The sequence below is a fragment of the Penicillium solitum genome, assembly GCF_028829755.1.
Source record: "Penicillium solitum strain IBT 25940 chromosome Unknown utg000004l_segment0_segment0, whole genome shotgun sequence".
Taxonomy (NCBI): Eukaryota; Fungi; Ascomycota; class Eurotiomycetes; order Eurotiales; family Aspergillaceae; genus Penicillium; species Penicillium solitum.
This window is the reverse complement of record NW_027072124.1, coordinates 1,643,084-1,662,124: the sequence shown is the minus strand read 5'-3', so window position 1 is coordinate 1,662,124 and position 19,041 is coordinate 1,643,084. Positions and strand designations below refer to the sequence as shown.

At 49.4% G+C, this 19,041-nt stretch overlaps 10 protein-coding genes across 10 annotated transcripts; 5 read left to right on the top strand and 5 right to left on the bottom strand.

Annotated features, from left to right (window-relative positions):
• Positions 1-361: 361 nt before the first annotated feature.
• Positions 362-2,626, bottom strand: N7455_006645 (transcription factor TFIIIC subunit TFC6; the record flags this gene model as incomplete). Its single annotated transcript, XM_065605399.1, has 2 exons — positions 362-1,203; positions 1,258-2,626. The coding sequence occupies 2 exons, from the start codon at positions 2,624-2,626 to the stop codon at positions 362-364; spliced, it is 2,211 nt and encodes a 736-aa protein (XP_065461253.1).
• A 1,102-nt stretch (positions 2,627-3,728) lies between these two features.
• Positions 3,729-4,388, bottom strand: N7455_006644 (alpha/beta fold hydrolase; the record flags this gene model as incomplete). The annotated part of the gene is made up of 1 exon (XM_040958295.2): positions 3,729-4,388. The coding sequence occupies one exon, from the start codon at positions 4,386-4,388 to the stop codon at positions 3,729-3,731; it is 660 nt and encodes a 219-aa protein (XP_040811153.2).
• Positions 4,389-4,840: 452 nt separating this feature from the next.
• N7455_006643 (uncharacterized protein) lies at positions 4,841-5,924 on the top strand (the record flags this gene model as incomplete). The annotated part of the gene is made up of 2 exons (XM_040958312.2): positions 4,841-4,894; positions 4,941-5,924. 2 exons carry the CDS (start codon positions 4,841-4,843, stop codon positions 5,922-5,924), a joined length of 1,038 nt encoding a protein of 345 aa, XP_040811240.2.
• A 234-nt stretch (positions 5,925-6,158) lies between these two features.
• Positions 6,159-7,082, bottom strand: N7455_006642 (dolichyl-phosphate beta-D-mannosyltransferase). The gene is made up of 2 exons (XM_040958360.2): positions 6,874-7,082; positions 6,159-6,809 (listed from the first exon to the last, which is right to left on the bottom strand). Exons 1-2 carry the CDS (start codon positions 6,975-6,977, stop codon positions 6,176-6,178), a joined length of 738 nt encoding a protein of 245 aa, XP_040811176.1. The 5' UTR covers positions 6,978-7,082; the 3' UTR covers positions 6,159-6,175.
• A 153-nt stretch (positions 7,083-7,235) lies between these two features.
• Positions 7,236-8,817, top strand: N7455_006641 (uncharacterized protein; the record flags this gene model as incomplete). The annotated part of the gene is made up of 4 exons (XM_065605398.1): positions 7,236-7,303; positions 7,363-7,411; positions 7,466-8,561; positions 8,623-8,817. The coding sequence occupies exons 1-4, from the start codon at positions 7,261-7,263 to the stop codon at positions 8,815-8,817; spliced, it is 1,383 nt and encodes a 460-aa protein (XP_065461252.1). The 5' UTR covers positions 7,236-7,260.
• A 193-nt stretch (positions 8,818-9,010) lies between these two features.
• On the bottom strand, positions 9,011-10,134 carry N7455_006640 (uncharacterized protein; the record flags this gene model as incomplete). The annotated part of the gene is made up of 2 exons (XM_040958277.2): positions 9,931-10,134; positions 9,011-9,875 (listed from the first exon to the last, which is right to left on the bottom strand). Exons 1-2 carry the CDS (start codon positions 10,044-10,046, stop codon positions 9,011-9,013), a joined length of 981 nt encoding a protein of 326 aa, XP_040811167.2. The 5' UTR covers positions 10,047-10,134.
• A 175-nt stretch (positions 10,135-10,309) lies between these two features.
• Positions 10,310-11,266, top strand: N7455_006639 (hemolysin III family protein; the record flags this gene model as incomplete). Its single annotated transcript, XM_040958327.2, has 1 exon — positions 10,310-11,266. The coding sequence occupies one exon, from the start codon at positions 10,310-10,312 to the stop codon at positions 11,264-11,266; it is 957 nt and encodes a 318-aa protein (XP_040811249.1).
• A 1,036-nt stretch (positions 11,267-12,302) lies between these two features.
• On the top strand, positions 12,303-13,651 carry N7455_006638 (Zn(II)2Cys6 transcription factor domain-containing protein; the record flags this gene model as incomplete). The annotated part of the gene is made up of 2 exons (XM_040958399.2): positions 12,303-12,656; positions 12,716-13,651. 2 exons carry the CDS (start codon positions 12,303-12,305, stop codon positions 13,649-13,651), a joined length of 1,290 nt encoding a protein of 429 aa, XP_040811241.2.
• A 371-nt stretch (positions 13,652-14,022) lies between these two features.
• N7455_006637 (SDR family NAD(P)-dependent oxidoreductase) lies at positions 14,023-15,177 on the top strand (the record flags this gene model as incomplete). Its single annotated transcript, XM_040958314.1, has 4 exons — positions 14,023-14,194; positions 14,265-14,452; positions 14,529-14,680; positions 14,781-15,177. The coding sequence occupies 4 exons, from the start codon at positions 14,023-14,025 to the stop codon at positions 15,175-15,177; spliced, it is 909 nt and encodes a 302-aa protein (XP_040811285.1).
• A 1,075-nt stretch (positions 15,178-16,252) lies between these two features.
• Positions 16,253-18,643, bottom strand: N7455_006636 (serine/threonine-protein kinase). Its single transcript, XM_040958347.2, has 2 exons — positions 17,723-18,643; positions 16,253-17,653 (listed from the first exon to the last, which is right to left on the bottom strand). The coding sequence occupies exons 1-2, from the start codon at positions 18,318-18,320 to the stop codon at positions 17,010-17,012; spliced, it is 1,242 nt and encodes a 413-aa protein (XP_040811266.2). The 5' UTR covers positions 18,321-18,643; the 3' UTR covers positions 16,253-17,009.
• Between the last annotated feature and the right edge of the window lie 398 nt (positions 18,644-19,041).

The following is a 19,041-nucleotide window of genomic DNA, read 5'->3' as shown; positions in this document are numbered from 1 at the left end:
CGGCTGGGATCTACGGTGGCTGGGTCGGCAGCAATCCAGCCATGGCTTTTATGTTTTTAATTTATTTTTAATTGCCTTGTATTGATTTTGATTGGGTGGAGGTAGATCTAAGTGAACCCACATGGCGCATCTGCCAACCACGATGTTGCGGTGGGGTTTCCACGGCGACATTAAGTAAGCAATTCGTGTGGCTGGGGGCTCCAGGGATCCACTGTGACACAACAGACATAGTATATTTCGTTTCACTGTCGCCTAGTTTCTTTTCATAGATCAACTATGATGTCCTGATGGCCCTGATCGACAGGAAATTCTAGGCAGCTCTCCTGTTTCATTAACGCAGCCATCCTGATTGCCGCCGGCACTAGATGGCAAGATCTTCCACTCTTACCAATCCACACCCCAGCGCAGCGCTGGCCCACGCTGCACAAGGGCGGTTGGGGTTCCACCCGAGGGCTGTGACATGAGTGTTTTCTTCGTAGATCGTCGAGGTCCCCATCCCATTGACGGGGTTGGTCTCGAACAGCTTGTGCGTTGCCAGCTTCTGGTTCTCTGCCCGGTATCCGTCATGAAACCGACTAGTGCCCACAGTGTCTGTCTTGGAGGTGGGAATCCATTCATGTGTAAACCATATCTGCTGCCAGATTTGCTCCTTGTTGTAAATCACTCGTCGGAAGGGGTTTGTTCCTACGACCTCACCTGCGGTACTGCCAAATAGGGCACAGGGATGATGATTGCTGCATTGCGCCATGGCCGAGATGGTGCTGCTGAGCCGCGCAATGGTGGTGGTGGTAAAAAATCGTCGAATTGGAATCACGCGAGCGAATTCATTTTCGTCCCCAGCAACAACGGACTGGCAGATGGGAGAATAACTGATGTAGGGAGAGGCCCCTCGCATGCGGCCCGTTGAGGCTATTTCACTGGTGGGGTCGAGGACCGACCACATCCTTGTTTCGCCATCCATAGCGATGGTGATCATTAGTTGGGGATGGACCGGGTATGCCGATGTGATACTGAGTATGTAAGTGGCGTGGAGTGGCCGATAGAAATAAGGTGTGGGTTCAGACGCAGAGGAAGGTTCGATGTTCCAGATGGCCACAAAACCATTACCGCAGCCCACTGCAAGATCACTGGGGGATAGCCAGGTGACACATGTGCAAACTGTTGATGGCGGTTTTGCCTCGAACGCAGGCGATTTGATTTTGACTATATCTTGCGCATTAGCGGGACTCGTAAGAATCTCTCGAAAGGGGTACTCACGGAATTCGGTTTCTTGTGACCCTCTACTTGTTTTTATATCCAAAATTCTGACATATCCATCTCCCCAAACTGTTGCGAGTAGACCAATGGATGCGTGTTCTTCTTCTTCGTCCTCCACTCGTTCGGTCCGGGGCAAATTGCACCATACCATGCGTCTCAAGTCCCCCCAGTCAGCACACAAGACTTGTCGAAGCCATGGTTTGGATTCCATATCGAGGGTCATTGTAGGAGTCTCACTCGGTTTGGCTTTGAACTCCCAAATCTGCAGAGCGCTAGGGAAAGGCTCCAAGGGTTGAAACGATGAGATAGGCTCACTTTCTTCAGATTTGTACTGTTTTTTCTGATCTTCTGTGATCGGCGCCGCCACGGCAAGATACTGCGTGAGGCCATTCTGGTTTGGAGCCCAAGTCATGCAATGTGCCTTTTGCCCGATGTTTAACATCCAACCTTCCCGAATCCTTTTGGTCCCAGTTCCTGATCCACCTGCTTTGGGGCCTGGTTTCTCCCAGGCCTTTCCATAATCAAAGGACTCATGATACCCCAGTTTGAATAGTTGTTGATTATCATGCGGCCCCAGTAAAATGCCATGTTTTCGCGTATCTGACTGAGGCAGGTAATTTTGGAATGCCATTGACTCTTCAATCGTCTCAATGCGCTGTCTTTTCCGGAATCTCTCCCCAGTGTCCTGGTCGTAGTACCAGTCCCATCCACGGGTGCTTTCTTTCATAGCATCATCTGGGTGAACCCCAAACGTGGGCCCGTACAGGTATTCAGGCTTCTTCTCTGTCTCCTCCAAGGTGTAGCGAGACGGAAAGACCGCATCTATGCCCTTGTTCCATCGCATTCGGAAGTGGACGGCTGGCATCAGGTCTCGATCGTCAGAACCGAAAGTGAGAGTGTAATAAGTGCCTTTAGACAAGTGATCTCTGGGTTCGATGATGCCACGAGTGTGTGTCTCTTCGGCGGATGGCACAACTGTTCCATCAGCCCTTCGCTTTTTGACGCTCACGTCGTGTTGGAACGGGATCGAGCGCCCTTTCCTAGGAGTATTCTCGATGCCGTCGACCTCCATTTCTTCGGGGTCAGAGGCATCCGCTTCTAGTCCAAATTCTTCTTCTACCTCCTCTTCGGGCTCATCTTCTAGCTCGTCTTCTTCCTCAATTCCCTCATCGGCTTCTTCACCCGAGCCAGCAACAAATTCATTATCTGAGGCTGAATCTTCTGTCGGAGCTCCCTTCTTTTTCCCCTTGCGAGAACTCTCCTGCTTGGTCGAGTCCTCGTCATCACTGATCCCAGCCGCCTTAAATGGATCATCAATGTAAACCGCCCTGGGACCTTTGAAGCGGCCAGATCTGCGGCCGGAAGGCATGTTGCTTAGATACGTCGCGTCGTTAACAACAGCTAATTACACCAGTGGTGCGCATGCGTAAAGTGTCTCAGATTATCCAAAACTCAGTAGTAGACGTTTTACTGAGCAATGCAGCTGCGATCTTGTGTATTGAGACGTCCGCTATTTGGTTTGAGAAATAGAGAAGCTTCAGCAATACACGAAGGTCAAGGGCGGTGACACTAGTCCTAACATGGTTAGCCTTCATGCCTTAGCTTTCAGGCATTACAAGATCAAGCTGTCATCTTGACCAATTTGTCGACTACGTTTCTCATTTACTAACAAAGGAATTAATATTGCAGTTCTAAATGGCTTTAGTTCTCTATTCTAATATTTTAGCGGTTGGTGGTGAGGTCGCCTAATATGGGAACTCACCAAACAGTCACTTCCTGACCATCCCATCATAGTATCACCATTTCCCAACAACGTGCACTACAATTATATATCTAGATCATCCAAGGTGTTGTGTAGAATTATGTACATACCACCTTCCTAACCCAGAGACTTGGTAACCTCATATGGTACACAGCAGCCTTGGAAATTTCATTGGTCTTGTGTCTTTGTGACAACAGCTATGGAGTTGATATCAACGCCTGACAGCGGTAACACAGCTCAGAAACTGAGGTCTTCGGAGTTTAATAATAGTGAAACGGCATCACTGTTTGATCGCCAGAATAATATGTCACTCCGCCATTCCAACAGAAACTGTGTGTAAGGTGCTACGGCATGCCTATCCCCATAGATCTACCAGCAAAATATATCGACAAGTGATTTAGTGGAGTAAATGTACATGGTATGCTATAATTACAACAGAGAATTATAGTGCCACGCGCTCTTTTTCCTAAAGCAGTGGCCCATCTGGGCTCTTGCTGTAATGCTATGAGCTCTCGGGAATCAGCTCCGGGAGGATCTCGTCCAGATGCCTATGAATCGTGAAGTGTGTATCGTCTTCGAATACTTTAAAAGATGGGTTGTTCGAAAGAAGTTTGACGTAGTACTCCGTCATGGGTAGCGGCGAATTCCAATCTTTTTCAGCATGCCAGATGTGGAGGTTGTTGTAAGTAATGTCGCCGAACTCGATGCCTCAGTCTTGTGACAATAGCTTCGCCTCATATGCAGCAGGGCCAGCGCCCTGTGCAAAAGGCTCAAATAATAAGCGTAGCAATTGAGCTCTTCGTTCCTCGACTGATCCGTTATGTTGGTCCTGGTCCTTTGTGAGGTACTCATTGACTCTTCGAGTTGCCAATTGTGTATTCAGCCCATTTCTAAGCATCCACACCACAAAGGTCAACAAAACCCGAAGTCCAGCTGGCCAGTGTTCTGCCGCTAGCATAGACGCACGATAGATCCAAGGCATATGATGAGCCCCAGCCCTCCAGTTGCCCGCTCCAGCAAGTACACCGACTGCGGACATCATGTCTTGAGGGAGCATCTGCGCGCACGCCAATGCATAGGGCCCGCCGCCGAAGCCGCCCATGATTGCAAAACGGGAGAGTCTGAGGTGGTGAGCCAGTGCTTGAACATCGGTGGGCCAGTCTATAATGCGTCGGTTGGGTTGGACCGTGGAGACGCCGAAGCCTGGGCGCTCCGGGGCAATCACATGAATTTCGCGCTGGCGAAATATGTGGTCTATCGCTGAAGCCTCAAGACGGCATTGAGGATAACCATGTATGAACATTAGCGGATGGCCTGTTTCACAGCCATATTCGGCATAGCCTAGGGTCCTCCCGTCCGAGAGCCGCATTGTTTGATCGACCCGCGAGCTTGAAGTTCCGATATGTCGGCATTTTGTAGTTGGTCTTGCGCTTCTCATACAAAATCGTATCTTTGCAGTCGGTTTCATGGTAAAAAAATGAGTGAAATCTCACATCTTGATGAGCAGAGGGGTTTTGGATGTCAGACATACGAGGTACATCGTATAGGGTTCACGCGGGTCGTCCTTGGCGACGGTGTGGACGTGGCTAGGCCTAAAACGTGTAGTATGAGCCGCTGGACGGAGGACTCCGTATGTTATAGAGCAAATGTCATTGGCATAATCTACTTGAAGATATAAACAAAATGTTCAAGTCCATGAGATCAGATTACAAATGTACTTTGTAAGGCAAACCTGGTCGACCCCGCCTGCAAGATAACGTCAACTGCTGATCTCCCACCTTCGTCGAGTCTCACCTTTTCAACAACCACCACGTTTCTATCATGTCGTCACAAGCTAGTCGCGGGGCGTCGCACAGCGGTGTCCTCCATGAATATGTATATCCTACGCTATTCATTCTACATGCCAAGCTAACGCCCGCAGGCTCCCAAACTCGTGGCCTTTGAGTTCACCCCACCAACAGAGGGCATCAACAAGATAAATAGCCTTATCTTCGTGGGCGGATTGACAGATGGATTCTGCACTGTTCCTTATGTCGCCAAGCTAGCCAAAGCTCTAGAAAATACGGAATGGTCAGTCTTCTCTGTCCTACTGTCGTCCTCCTATGCCGGATGGGGAGTCGGAAGCCTTGATCGCGATGTAGAAGAAATCGGGCAATGTGTGCGGTTCATTCGCGATCTCAAGGCGTCACGCCAACCCGGTGCACTGGCAAAAGCCGGAAAGATTGCGATCATGGGACATTCGACCGGAAGCCAGGACGTGCTCCACTACCTTTATTCGCCGAACCCCGTGCCGCACAAGGACTTTGATTTCGGCCTTCAGCACATGGTCCGCCCTGAGCTTGATGGTGCTATTATGCAAGCGCCTGCCTCTGATAGAGAGGGTCTGCAGGCTATTATCGATTCCTCTCCGCAGCCCGACGAGCTTCGAAAGGTCTACGATCAGCTTGTGGGCTTTTCCAAAGAGCAACCTTACACAGCAGAGAAGAACGACACAATTCTACCATTGAACTTGACTGCGAAGCTCTCGTATCCTCCTGACACACCTCTCAGTGCCCGGAGATTCTTGAGTCTGGTCAGCCCTCACAGCCCCGACAACCCATCTGAGGACGATCTCTTCAGCTCCGACTTGAGTGATAAGCGTTTGCAAGAGACCTTTGGGAAAGTGGGCACCCAGGGCATTGTCAAATCAAAGCTATTGGTCTTGTATTCTGGTGAAGATGAGTATTGCCCGCATTGGGTGGACAAGGAAAAGCTGTTGCGGAGATGGCAGCAGGCCACCGAAGCGGGAGGCGCCAAGTGGGATGCGGAAAACAGCGGGGTCATTCCTGGAGCCAGCCACAATGTTCATGACGAAGGTCAGCAGGACCTCATTGAGCGAGTTCTACGATACCTCCAGGCCCTCTAAGCGCTGGAGGTTGATGGTATTGAAGCATAGAAATGTGAAATCCAGAAGACAAGAGAACGTTGAATTGATATCGACAATAAACAGGTCATTGAAACACCACCCAGAAGTGCACGGATTCAGAATAACGGGGGTCAGAAAGGGGTATATCACAGCACGGGCAGTAGGCAAGTCCAGGCATGATACCATGTCGGGCTTGAAGCAAAGATGAATCGAAGCATTGGGGCACCAAAGTCCCTGTGGCAAGGCCCGATTTAGACCTTGACCCACAAGCTCAACACGCCCTTGAGGTACTCGACAATCTCGGATCCACCCAGCTTGCTCTCGCCGTACAGACGGTCGACGAAAGTAATCGGACACTCGGACACCTTGTAGCCCATTGCCTTAGCACGGACCATCATCTCCATCTGGAAGCTGTAGCCCTTGCTCTCGGTCTTGAGGATAACCTTCTCCAGCACTGACTTCTTGTACAGCCGGAAGCTACCAGTCAAGTCACTCACACCGGGCATCAACATGACGTCTGCGATGAGGTTGGCAGTGCGCGAAGTGAACTTGCGGAACAAGTCCCAGCCGTAGACACCACCCTTGATGTCTCCACGGTTCGCATATCTGGTTCCGGTCACGATGTCGGCGTCGGACTCTTTTTGAATTCGGATCATCTCAGGGATGAACTTAGGGTGGTGGCTGAAGTCGGCGTCCATGATGATAACAAAGTTGCCGGTGGCATATTTCAACCCGTGGACGTAAGCTGTACCCAGACCGAGCTTGCCCTGGCGGGGCTTGAGGATGATGTGTTCCGGGCCATAGAGTTTCTGGAGCTGCTTCGCGATCTCGAGGGTGCCGTCAGGGGATCCGTCGTCGACGATAATAACCTCCCAATCCAGCTTCCTATAATTAAAAAAAACCGACATTAGCCCCAGCACTCTTAATTTATATAATCTCAAGCGCATACTCCTCATTGAAGGTCCTCTGGATCAGCCAGATAATGATAGGGAGGTTCCTCCGCTCATTGTAGGTGGGAAGAATGACCGAGTACTTGTTCTTGGCCGCCGCCATTTTGAAGACCCACGAGTCAATTAATAAATTAAGGAGCGGTAAAAGATCCGAGCGAAGATCAATGAACAGAAAAGAGAAAAGAAAGGAGTAGGGAACGTATGGCTGACAGCTTGTTGCATTCGGCAACGCCAGATCGCGGCCAAGTCGCCAGATCCGGAATTTACCGCCCTGGCAGAATCCGATAGCTTATCGGGTGTTTTGCTTCGACTTCAAGTAGAATACTTCCAAGGTTACTCTACTTTTGTTTCTAATTGATCTCAGAAACACTCCAAAGGCTCTAGAGATGGATTCAGCACCAGACAAGCACATTCGGAATATATCCAGGTGTAATTGTTCACTTCATTCCCCTCACACTTCAACTGACCCTTACTGATTGCCTATGCAGCTTCTCGGCCCCGCAGCTCGACCAGAGGTCCTTTAGATGCATCAGACGAGTGAGCATGATACCTTGGCTTCCACCGCTATATCTTTTCTCTTACATGATCCAGCCCTCTCGCTCTCCCCGAAACACCCACCTCCCCTATCAAACACAAATCAATGCTTGCTGCCAACGACACCTTTTCTGGATCATCCTTCTACGAGTTGGATCCGCTTGCGCCAGACAATCTACCAGAAGGTTTAGAAAAAGACCTATCGTTTTTACTCCGGCATAGCAACTTCCATACCCTCTCTCATCTTGACATCCCTCCGCCACTACGATCCGAATTCCTTATCCTCAACCCAGGGGAGCCTTTATCAACTTCACTAGGCACCCTCGAAAAGCTATTAGCCGAGGGTCGATTCCTCATTGCGGCCCATTTCTCCGCTTCTATCTTAACCTCGTCTTTGATATCTCCGACGGATATAAAGATCATCTTTTCCCTTTTCTACACGCGCCTGGCCAGCTTGGATCTGTCGGGCAATACAGTTCTCGCAGCACAGGAATCGAAAGCCCTAGAAGATTTGACTTCAGCGTTCTATTATATCGATCTCAAGCCTGAATCAGCTGCGACCGATAATGATAAAGACTCAGAACATGAACATGAACATGAACAAGATCCTCGTCATATTGTTCCATGGCCACTTCGCGTACTGGCCGTTAGACTCCAGAGTATAGGCTTTGGTGATTCTCGCCGAAGTATTGGCGGCCTGTACGAGATCGGCCTGGAAGCGCGCCGAGAGATCATGAGAAGCGAAGCTACTGAAGATGAGCGAGAATTATGGAAACAGCGATTGGCAGATCTTGGGATTAGGGGTGTGAATGCGCTTATAGAGATGGGTGATTTCGATTCAGCCAGGAGATCGCTTGATAGCCTCCGGGCACCTGGGTCAGAGTCTAACATAACAAAGTTGAGGAAGGCGCTTTTGCTTTTGCGGATTGGTGATCTGGACGCAGCAAGCCAGGTATTTGGTTATTCTAATGAGACGAAAGAGGCTGCTTTATTGAAGCCACTGATAAGCATGTCAGATGGTCGCTTCGTTGACGCAGTGGCTGAGTGGCGCGTTCTCGGGGAGGATAGGACAAGGACGGATGGGGCTCTGGTAGCTCAAAACCTGGCTGTGTGTCTTCTCTACACTGGACAGCTGGATGAGGTATTTGATCCCGTTATCCCATACACCTATTTGAAGGGTGCTTTGAACGCATTGACTGATTGTTTGTTCCTAGTCTCGTCAGCTCCTTGAGGCCCAGGTCTCATCCAACCATTCGTTTGGTAGTTTGATATTCAATTTGTCGACGGTCTACGAGCTTTGTACCGACAGAGCGACTCACATGAAGGGACAGCTGGCTGATACGATCTCAAAACAGCCTGTCATCGGACAGACAAATTTAGATCGGCCAAACTCAGACCTAAAGTTATAAGACTTCAAATTGAAAATCACTTCGCCCAGGGGGCCATTGGATTCAATCTGTCTGCACTCGATCTAAATGATAATTAATACTCCGTGAATGATATCCGTCTGCTAATGATACGACGTTTTCCCAACCAACGCCATGCAATGAAACGAACGCCACTAAATGCTCTTGTCCAAAGAAAGTCTAGTCCGACATGTACTCATGCACTCGATGCACTTGGCTCCGCCTTGGGAGGGGCCCTCTGCTTCAGTCGCTTGATGATAATCCTATCACCTTCCCGTTCCCAGCGAAGCTTCTCTTGCTCAACCAATTTCTCCCATGTCCAACTCTGTTCGTCTCCTGTACAGCCGCCCAAGATCCAACTGATGTGCACGCTGAGATAGGCACTGCCCACGGCCTTGAGCGCATGTCTGCGAACTCGGTCTGCGGCCCAATTCATCACTGCGCGGATGTGAGAATCCACGCTGTTGTGTAATTGCCAGAATACCACCCAATTATCGTGCATTAAGGCAGCCAAAACCTTATCTACTGTTTGGGACTGATAGGAATGCTCTTTCCGCGCCCGGGCGCGTAATTCAAATGCCGCAATCATATCTCCTTGCCGGCAGGCATAATCGAGAATCAAGTATGTGACCAGCTCCGTGGCTTCAGCGCCGGGTAATGGGTGAGATGTGGAGTGCAGTTTATCCAGAACGTATCGTAGAGAGGGGAAGTATGACGGTGGGTGATGCGCAAGAATAGATAAACGAATGGAGAAGACATGAATCCGCTGTGAGAATTCTGCCGGTGTAGTTGTAGCTGTTGCCAGAACGGCTTCGCGCAGCTTCCGAAGGGAGAGAAGGAGTGTGGATAGCTCTGTTGATGGTGGCGGGACACCCTTCTGTGCGGGGTGTAATTTCAAGGGCGACTGGGAAGCGGGCGGATTGGAAGTCGCATCGTTAGAGGGACTTGTTGGGAGGGAGCCCAATGCTGCATCAAGGTCTTTCGAGTGCTGGGCACAAAATCGCATGTATCGATCGACTATTTTGTCGAAGTACTGCGTCTGAATCTTATGGTCCAACAGTCTGCCGATGTTAGCATATTAGTCTTGGCTCGGAAGATTGCGCATCTCAAACGCACTTCTTATCCCCCTTTGAAACGAATCCAACATTTTCCAGGGAGTCAGATACTGGGCGTAAGCGACTCATCTTTCCATGTGTTGACATGTGGTGACATAGGATGATATCAACCGTCATTGGAGTTGATATGGTGTTTGTCTTGTTTGCTTTCTCCCACGCCGAGGCTTTCCCCAACACGGCCTATGTTGAACTGCCCAACAGCTGGCATTTCTTTTTTTATCTTCATCTTTTTTATATTTAACTCATTTTTTTTTTTTTTTCCTTTTTTTTTCCTAAGGATTTTTATCTGCTGACTTGTCTTACTTGTTCTATCGTTGGTCAACTTCAAAACATTTCTGTAACTCATTGCATACTTACATACCTGCATATCGCATGTGATCATGCCTCACCAACGTCGCCCTATTGAACACCAGAAAGCGTCGGTAGATAGTCAGCCTACCGAGATGACTACAGTCGGGGAGGAGGCTCGCAACTTGGTAAAGCGACTTCTTCATTGGGACGATCTACCTCACTGGCAACGCGACAACCATCACATCCATACTGGATATCGGCCCGCCTCGTCCTCATTTTTAAGTTCATTTCAATCGCTGGGTTACGTTCACAATGAGACGGTCAACATCTACACCCACCTCTTGCCAGCAGTGATGGCTGCCCCCGCTGCGTACTGGCTCTACCACTTGCTTTCTCCGCGGTACCGGGATGCAGCCGATTCTGATATCCTCGCTTTTGCCTGTTTCTTCGCGGGGGCTGCTTTCTGTCTTGGCATGTCCGCCACCTTTCACACCGTCTCAAACCATTCACCTGTGGTTGCACGCATTGGCAACGCACTGGACTATATCGGTATCGTGGGACTCATTGTGGGAAGCTTTGTACCTAGTATCTTCTACGGATTTTATTGTGTACCCAATCTTCGAAACAGGTACTGGGCCATGATCTGTACCATTGGGCTAGGCTGCGTGATTGTATCCGCTTCTCCCCGGTTCCGCACGCCTCGTTGGCGTCCGTTCCGCGCTACCATGTTCGTTGGGATGGGCTTGTCTGCTGTCTTCCCCGTACTCCATGGGGTTTTCCTCTTTGGACTTGACCGCATGCAACAGCAAATCGGTCTAAACTGGGTCGTTTTCCAGGGCTTCTTGTATATACTTGGAGCCGGGATCTATGCGGCCCGAGTACCTGAGCGACTCATGCCCGGGAAATTCGACATTGTGGGGAGTTCGCATCAAATCTTCCACGTGCTGGTGGTCTGCGCAGCAGTAGCTCACCTGACAGGGCTGTTGAAGGCATTCGATTATCGGCACAGCGGGGTTGCCGAGACCTGTCAGATTCCACGCGGCTGAGTCGGGGTCTGGCGCAACACAAGAGGTTGGACAACATGCTCATGGCAATTTTTCAGAGGTAGCATGGAATGAAATGTTCACGTTGTAGCGTACGTGGCGCGGCTTATGTTCAAGAATCTCTCAAGGGTCAAAAGTCCCCCTGCTGACGATGACTCGAATTAGTATGTGCAACAATGACACAATGACGAAAGAAATGAAGCGGTGAACGCATAATTTACTTACAGGGACTAGACCCGGTCAGCCGATAAAAAAGATACCTTTTTTTTTTGCTTCTATTTCACATGGTGCCCAGCGTTGTCCATTCGAGGCTATTGTACTTGTGTTCCATTGGCGAAAGAGCAGGCCCTAGCGGGAGAACAGACCAACAGCCCTTGTTAGTAAAAGGTTCATCTGGTTTTCCACTAACCCAGAAACTTAACCCCGAAATTGGCGTTTACGATGTTGCATCAGGGTGTGACGGCTACCAACAAAAGGACCCCTAGGCGGTTTCTCTTGAGGGACCCTGTTTTCTCATATCACGAGCAGTGTTCAAAAATAGCGAAAGCTGTCGACCAAAGCAATTTTCCTTTTGCCAGATCAGGTTGTATTAGATTTAAGAAGGAATTTTGAGGGAAGATGCTTCTTTTTAACCTCGGAATACCGGTGCCAGTTTGCGTCCCATGCGTGGTTGATCAGATGGAAGCATATGGGGTTTCACAGCGGCTGACCTCTTTATGCGGCTGCCATCGGTACTGAATTTGAATGTCAGAGTGACATTTCCTCCCTCTGAAGCTTGAGCTTGTTTATATATACAAGGGAGTGGATGTAGAGGGGGGTGTGAAGTATATACCTCATTGGACGGGTGTGGTATCATTGTATTGATCTGGCTTTCTATTTCTAATTTCCGTTTTTTCCCTTTTTCTTTCCATTTATATCCACATATCACCGAACCCCGGGCTATAGGTATTGTCATTGATATCGTATTGGGAGATCCTACTAGCTTGCTTCGTGTTTCCCACCCCAACTCCCCCCGTCCACAACCAGCCCCAAACAGAAAATGCTTGCAGAGTCCAATGGCAGCCCATATGCCGGCGGAGATACACCTAAACTTCGAACTGCTTGTGAAAACTGCCGGCAATCCAAGGTGAAATGCAACCTGTCTGGCAAGAGTGTCTGTACTCGCTGCCTACGTCACGGCCTACAGTGTCAATACGGATTTGCAAATCGATCTGGTAAACCAAAGGGTAGCAAAAACAGAGCTACTCTCCGCAAACTAGGCCAGTTGCAAGAAGAGAAGCCTACTATGCGTGGCTTTCGCGGTAGTCGGCTTGTTGCCCCTGTGGCCGACATGGAACCGCTAGTTGGGAATAGCTATGGCAGTCAAATTCCTGACCCAGCAATTGACAACGATGTAAGTTTTCACTTAGACTCACCAATTCGGCATCTTTCTAATAATTTGCCTTCCTGTAGGTCTGCTTGATATCTAATCAGCCGGGCTTCTGGGAAAGTCCCCGAGGCTTCGGCAACACAACAACCCTAGAGTCATCTGTTTGTCCTGGACAATTGACGACAGTTGAGAGCTCCCCATTCACAGATCTTGTTGATCCATGTCCTGCCCTCCCAGCCGGCCTGGGATATCCGCATACGCCCGTGACACCGACATTTCTGTCCGGAGAACTGGCCGATGGGATGGCCAGTCCACCTCTAGTCGGTTCTGTGGCTTCGCCATATCCAATTTCGCCATGCGAGTGTGTGGATATGCAGCTATTCCATATGGACCGGCTTAACCACCTGCTCGTTGGATCAATGCCCCTGCGGCTCGATCACAGCCTGCAGACAATCAAGTGCACATTTTGCGCATGCCAGATGTTCCTGCAGTGTACTAAATGTCCCAAAGACAGCACAAACCTGTTGCTGACTATATCAGTACTCAATCTCACCCTCCAGCTCTTTGAGTACTGGGTTTCGCGAGAGACGTCTCGCGCACCGCGGCCAGAGCACGGTGTCGATATCCGCTACGGATACTACGAGATCTGCCACGAGGAAAACAGGCAGATACGCAACTTCTTACTGCGAGGACTATTGTTACAGTGTCGGGATGTATTACTGGCTCTGAAAAGCACCGCTAGTGCCGCCGATGTTCAAATTCCCAAGTTGGGCGACCACGAAGGTCCGTCAGAACCGAGACTATCAGATGAGCATGCTAGTCAGCACTGGGCTCTTTCGGAGCATGTCGGTTTACTTCCCGACTTGGATCCCGATATTCCGAGCGGTACACCCAGAAGCGAAGGTCTGCTTTCCATCATCGCCGGCTATGAAGCTACTGTGTCGGCGTTCTTACAGTCGACTTCATGGGGGGAGTGTATCTGTGGATCTGGACGAGTGATGCATGACGAGTCTCTTTAAATTATACCCACGTACGGGAGGTCAACTGTTTTCTGTCGCTACTGTACGCTAGGGAGGAAGAATGTAGAGAGTGCGGAGAAGTAAGAGTTGGATGCCACAAGCCGGACAGTAAACGCAGATCGGCTATATTAACAGAAAATTGAAAAACATATCGCCTATATACGATATAATAGTAACGAAAGTAAATTATAATGTATACCAAAATAAATTGTGGTAAACCCCCCCCCCCCATCTCCTCTACCATGTATACCCCACAAAATCTCGGTCCGCGGTGAGCCTCGGCGATCCAAGAGCCGAGAGGTTGTTTGTATAAGACCTTCCCCTCTTACAAGCTCAACGCTCACCTTTGATTCATTCCAATAATTTCAAAAATGGCTCCCTCCGACCGTCTCAGTCAAGTCAATGAACACCTCAACTACCCGGCCGGCCTACTAGCAGGCCAAGTAGCCATCATCACTGGTGCAGGCCAAGGCATCGGCGCCGAAGCAGCCCGACTGTTCGCAAACGAAGGCGCTAAGGTCGTAGTCGCTGATATCGATGCCAGTATGAGACCCATAATTACACATTGATATTGTAACCCTTTACGATGTCTACATCTCTAACAAACAAACAGAGAAAGCCAACGCTGTCGCTGACGCGATCAACTCCGCCAAGGCCGGCCGTGCCCTGGCCGTCGTTGGCGATGTCCTCGATAGCAACTATATCACCGAACTGGTAAAGAAAACCGCCGAGTTCGGCAATGGAAAAATCCACATTATCATCAACAATGCCGGGTTCACCTGGGATGGTGTTATTCACAAGGTGAGAACAATCTCAGCGTGAACATATATATACTACCAAGCTATCATTCCACTAACGATCCAAATTCCCCACACAGATGACAGACAAGCAATGGGAGACCATGCTAGCCGTGCATAATACCGCACCCTTCCAGCTCGTGCGCGCCGCAGCACCCTACTTCCGAGTGAAAGACCAAGAGCCGCGCGTAGTGATCAACATCAGCAGCACAAGTGGCATCCACGGCAATGCGTAAGTACCCGATATCCAAGACCCAGTCTCCACTCTCTCGCTTTCGCAACAGCCCAACAACAACAAATATTAAATCCTACATACTAACCGAGTAAAACAGAGGCCAGGCCAATTATGCAGTTGCGAAAGCCGGTGTTGTCGGCCTGACCCGTACAATCGCCAAAGAATGGGGCCCATCCTTCGGTGTTCGGTCCAACACTATCGCCTTCGGCTTTGTGACGACACGTCTCACCGCCGCCAAGGAAGAAGGCGCTTTCATCACCACACCCGACGGCACGAAGGTTGCTCTGGGAATTCCAGGCAAGCAGCTTGCGACTAAGAAGGGCTCTGTGGACCAGGAAAAGAAGGAGGTTGCTGCTCCTACTTACCCTGATATCCCGCTAGGCAGGCCTGCGACCCCCGTTGAGGCTGCGAGGGCGATTCTGGGTGTTGCATCGCCGTGGTTCTCTTATGTTAATGGGGAGACGATTCGGGTCACCGGTGGACGGAATATGTAGATTCTGGATGTAATATCGGTGTGTGTATATATATATCCGGATTCCGAGCTGGATGTATAGATGCAAAATGAATTTATTGAATATATATATCTGCTTTATTGAAAGGGTCCGTATGCTGTACATATATCATCGTTAAGACGTTAGGATGTACTATATCACCCTGCTGCACATATTGCACAAATTTCCCAACTTGCTCCTAGGCCACTAACCGATTCGGCCTTTCTTTCCCACTCCTACCTCTCGTCGCCTCATGACAAAACAGGGACCTTCACACCTATGATTATAAGAAAATTCATTCGAACTACACGTTTCCCACACTCTGTGTTCCCCTGCTTCTACAAGAGATTGGAGACATTCCCTGATGTCTGGCTCAAGTAGCTATTAGGCGGAGAGGGATTTTAGCTTGCTACTAGATATATTCTCGAGTCCGCATGGTCCCTTTAGGTATTTCAGATATAATCCATCATCTTTGAACAAAACCATTAGAATCACACTAAATCCAATCTCGGGATTTACCTGGGCATAACCCGTAACCTTTGAAGGTTGCATTCATCGATGGATGGATTGGCGCGCTGACTAGAGAACCCAAGTGAAATCTACACAGGCAATGCCCTTTGGTCTATTTTCGGCTTTACCTACCTGGGTAGGTAGTCCTTCCAAGGTCCATGGGTTCACATTGGAAACGCCGGGTGCAAAATAGAGGTGTGATGGGGCAGTGGGCGGTGGGAAAGCAGCCGTTTCCGTGGCCTCAAAAGTGGTCATTTTCGGCGTCAAACCCACAGGTCCGTCATATTCTATGTGTAAAACCTAATCTAACTCACTAGAGACCCAACTACCGTTAATTCGGAATGGATCTGTCCCGTCTTGCGTACCACTTGGGCAGCCAGCGGTTTCTCGGTGGCGCGGCCGCATCACACGACGAAACACGAAACATCATCCCCTCATGCCCAATCGAGTCTCGGCCGTTTTCGGACGGCGCAACGTTGCACGACAGGATGCTAAGAAATGGTTGGGGGCGTCTTTTGAAGGAGGTTAAATTTACAACGTTATCAAGTGAGACTGGAGGTAGAGGTAGTAGTAGAATTCAATGGTGTAAATTGTGAAGTGTTTTTCCTCATGCCACACCGAGGTATCATATCGTAAGAATCAATGAAAGGGAACAAGATGTGTCCCGAAATGTCCCGCCAATGCGAAAAGTCTATGCACATATGAGTAGAAAAGAACTGAGATCACCCTTAGGTCGTCAAAATAACAAAAAGCCTTCCCAAAAAAGATAAACAGAGAATCCAAAAATCGAATAAGAAGTGTCAACGCCGGGTTGAAATGTCCAAATACACCAATCCAAAAATAAAAATAAACAAGACCCCGTATTTCATCAGCCCTCCCAGGGGCGTATCTTCAAATCGTGCTTCCCAGTGTATTATCACGCCAGAAAATGGAAACGTAAAAAAAAAACCTCCAGGTATGTGTGGAAATATTAAAACAATAAGAAAGGAGACCCGGTCGCAAGGGAGACATAGGACTGTGGTCAAACGGTCCATGCAAGGTCGTGAAGCCAGGGAATCTCCGTGGTCCAGCGGGAAAAAATGGAGTAAATATGTCCAAAGGGAAAAGAAAGCTGGTGGCCGAGTCCAGTGGATCATGATCAACGCGATCAACTTTTTTTGTTTGTTCGGCAGCTTTTAAAAGAGTTCGCTCGATGGCGGAAGTAAGAGAGAAGAGAGTTAAGGGGACCCGAAATATGCGAACGGAGATATCGGGCAGCATTCGATCAAGGAATGGTCATGTAAAGAGAAGAGCGTCAAGCCATGCAGCTGTGAGGCAAGGAGCAATTAGACGGGGATCTCCATGCCCTGGAGGTTGGGGTGCATGAGGCCATAAGCAAAGGGATCCGCGGGAAAGAAGGGCTCCGCGCAGACGGAAGGGAAGACAGCCTTGCAATCGGGGACCTGCTCCGAAACTGCTGGCGACATGGTATCGAAATCCGAGTAATCCTCGGTGATGGCCGAACCGTCGGAAGCAGCCGATTGGGAGAAGGCCGAGTATTGCGCGGAGTCCAAGGATGAGCCAGATGCCTGGGCATACAGGGGTTCCATGGGGCCCATGAACATTGGCATCTGGGGCTGGGGAATGTAGTCGATCTGTTCCGGCACCCAGGGGGTTTGGACCACGGGATTCTCGGTGAAGCGGGGGCACTCCAGAATGAGCTGGCGCAGCTCTGGGATGGAGATCCGCTTCATTGGGTCCAGCTCAAAGACGCGACTCAGTATACTCACCATCTCGGAAGAGAGAGGCAAAATAGTCTTCAAGAAGAATGGGTCCTTGAGGTAGGCCTGGAATGTGGAGTCCTCGACCGAGGCACGTTTCCATGGATTGCGACCGCAGGTTAGATTAACAAGAATCACGCCCAGACTCCAGACGTCGTTGGCAGCGGACATGTAGCAGGACAAGGGTCGGGCGTTGGATTGTTGACATTCTATAAACATGTCAAGTTAGCCACAGGGCCAAAACCAGAAAAAGAGGGTGCGTGGTTGGGTGCGCTTACCAGGCGACATGTAGAACGTGGAACCGCATCCAAAGTCCGTCGTATAATAATCTGTTGTCGCCAGGCCAAAGTCGGCAAGCTTGACAGTCATTCCATTTTCGGTCACGAGGACGTTCTCAGGCTTGAGGTCCCGGTGGTAGATCCCGAGAGAATGGCAAAATTGTACAGCATCCAGGATTTGGAGGAACACACTCCTGGCCAAGAAGTCATTGCCGACAAAGTTTCCCTTATCGGTAATGTTAGAGAACAGGTCTCCTTCTGGGCAATACTCCATGACAACGTAGGTACAATCCAAGGAATCCATGATGCGGACTAAGGGAACCACATTGGGGTGTTGGCTGGCCAGGTGGTGGAGTCTAATCTCGCGCTGCTGGAACTTGAGTTGACGGACATCCAGACCATCCTTGCAGAGAACCTTGACGGCATAGACTTCGTTGGTGTGAATGTCCACGGCGGTGTAAACAACGCCGTAGGCTCCGACGCCCAAGACTCTGGTGAGTTCCAGCCGGTTGGCTAATACGAGTCCTAGACGATCCTCGGGAGCATAGCGGCGGGGAGCCGGCGATGGTGGTGGTGTTGGTAGCATGGCCGGATACATTGTCCTTGGGGGTGGTTGTGTAAGAGGGGATCCAATGGTCCTCTCCCGGATGAGACGAGGAAAAGAGTGAGAGTGAGAGAGAGCGCAAAGGTAGTCTGATCCAGGGAGATTATAAGAGAAGCCTAAATCCACGGATATTCAAAAGGCATCCATTCCAATCCAATGGGGGTTTTAAGATGGTCCGATCTAGGTCCGTTTGGTCCGGTCTGGTTGTGTTTGATAGAAGTCGAGAAGGAGAGTTGTTGCACAAGTGAACCAGAAGCAAGAACAACAAAAATAAAACAAAATAAAACAACAAATAAAAAGAGGAGTATAGTAAATATATAAGAAAGATGTTGAAATATACAAAGTCGCGAAGTCGAGAGAGAAGGAAGGGTATTATAGAAGAGATCTCAGGTAGATGGCCGCCTCGTGGTTCGAGAGACAATAATAAAACAAAATGGAAAGCGCACTAGTCAAAAAGGAAATTACATTAAATCCTAAAAGGGGAAAGGATCGAATGGAATCTAAAAAAGAAAAGCAAAAAAGAAAATTAAAATTTCCCAAAAGAATCTATGATGCGTACAAAATAGAGTGGCACTAAAAGAAATTAATATTTTAAAAAAAGAAAAAGTAAATAATAATAGGCCATGTGTACGAAGCGGTGTGCATGCCCGAGTGTGGTTAGACCAATCATTATGACTCGGTCGGTCTTTCCTGCAGCCGCTACAACCGATGATTG

Bases quoted from the DNA above. Each gene is read 5' to 3' on its own strand.
- N7455_006636 (XM_040958347.2), bottom strand. From the start codon at position 18,320: ATGTATCCGGCCATGCTACCAACACCACCACCATCGCCGGCTCCCCGC. The intron at 17,654-17,722 runs GTAAGCGCACCC...ACATGTTTATAG, and splicing joins CACGTTCTACATGTCGCCTG to AATGTCAACAATCCAACGCC.
- N7455_006642 (XM_040958360.2), bottom strand. From the start codon at position 6,977: ATGGCGGCGGCCAAGAACAAGTACTCGGTCATTCTTCCCACCTACAAT. The intron at 6,810-6,873 runs GTATGCGCTTGA...TTTTAATTATAG, and splicing joins CAGAGGACCTTCAATGAGGA to GAAGCTGGATTGGGAGGTTA.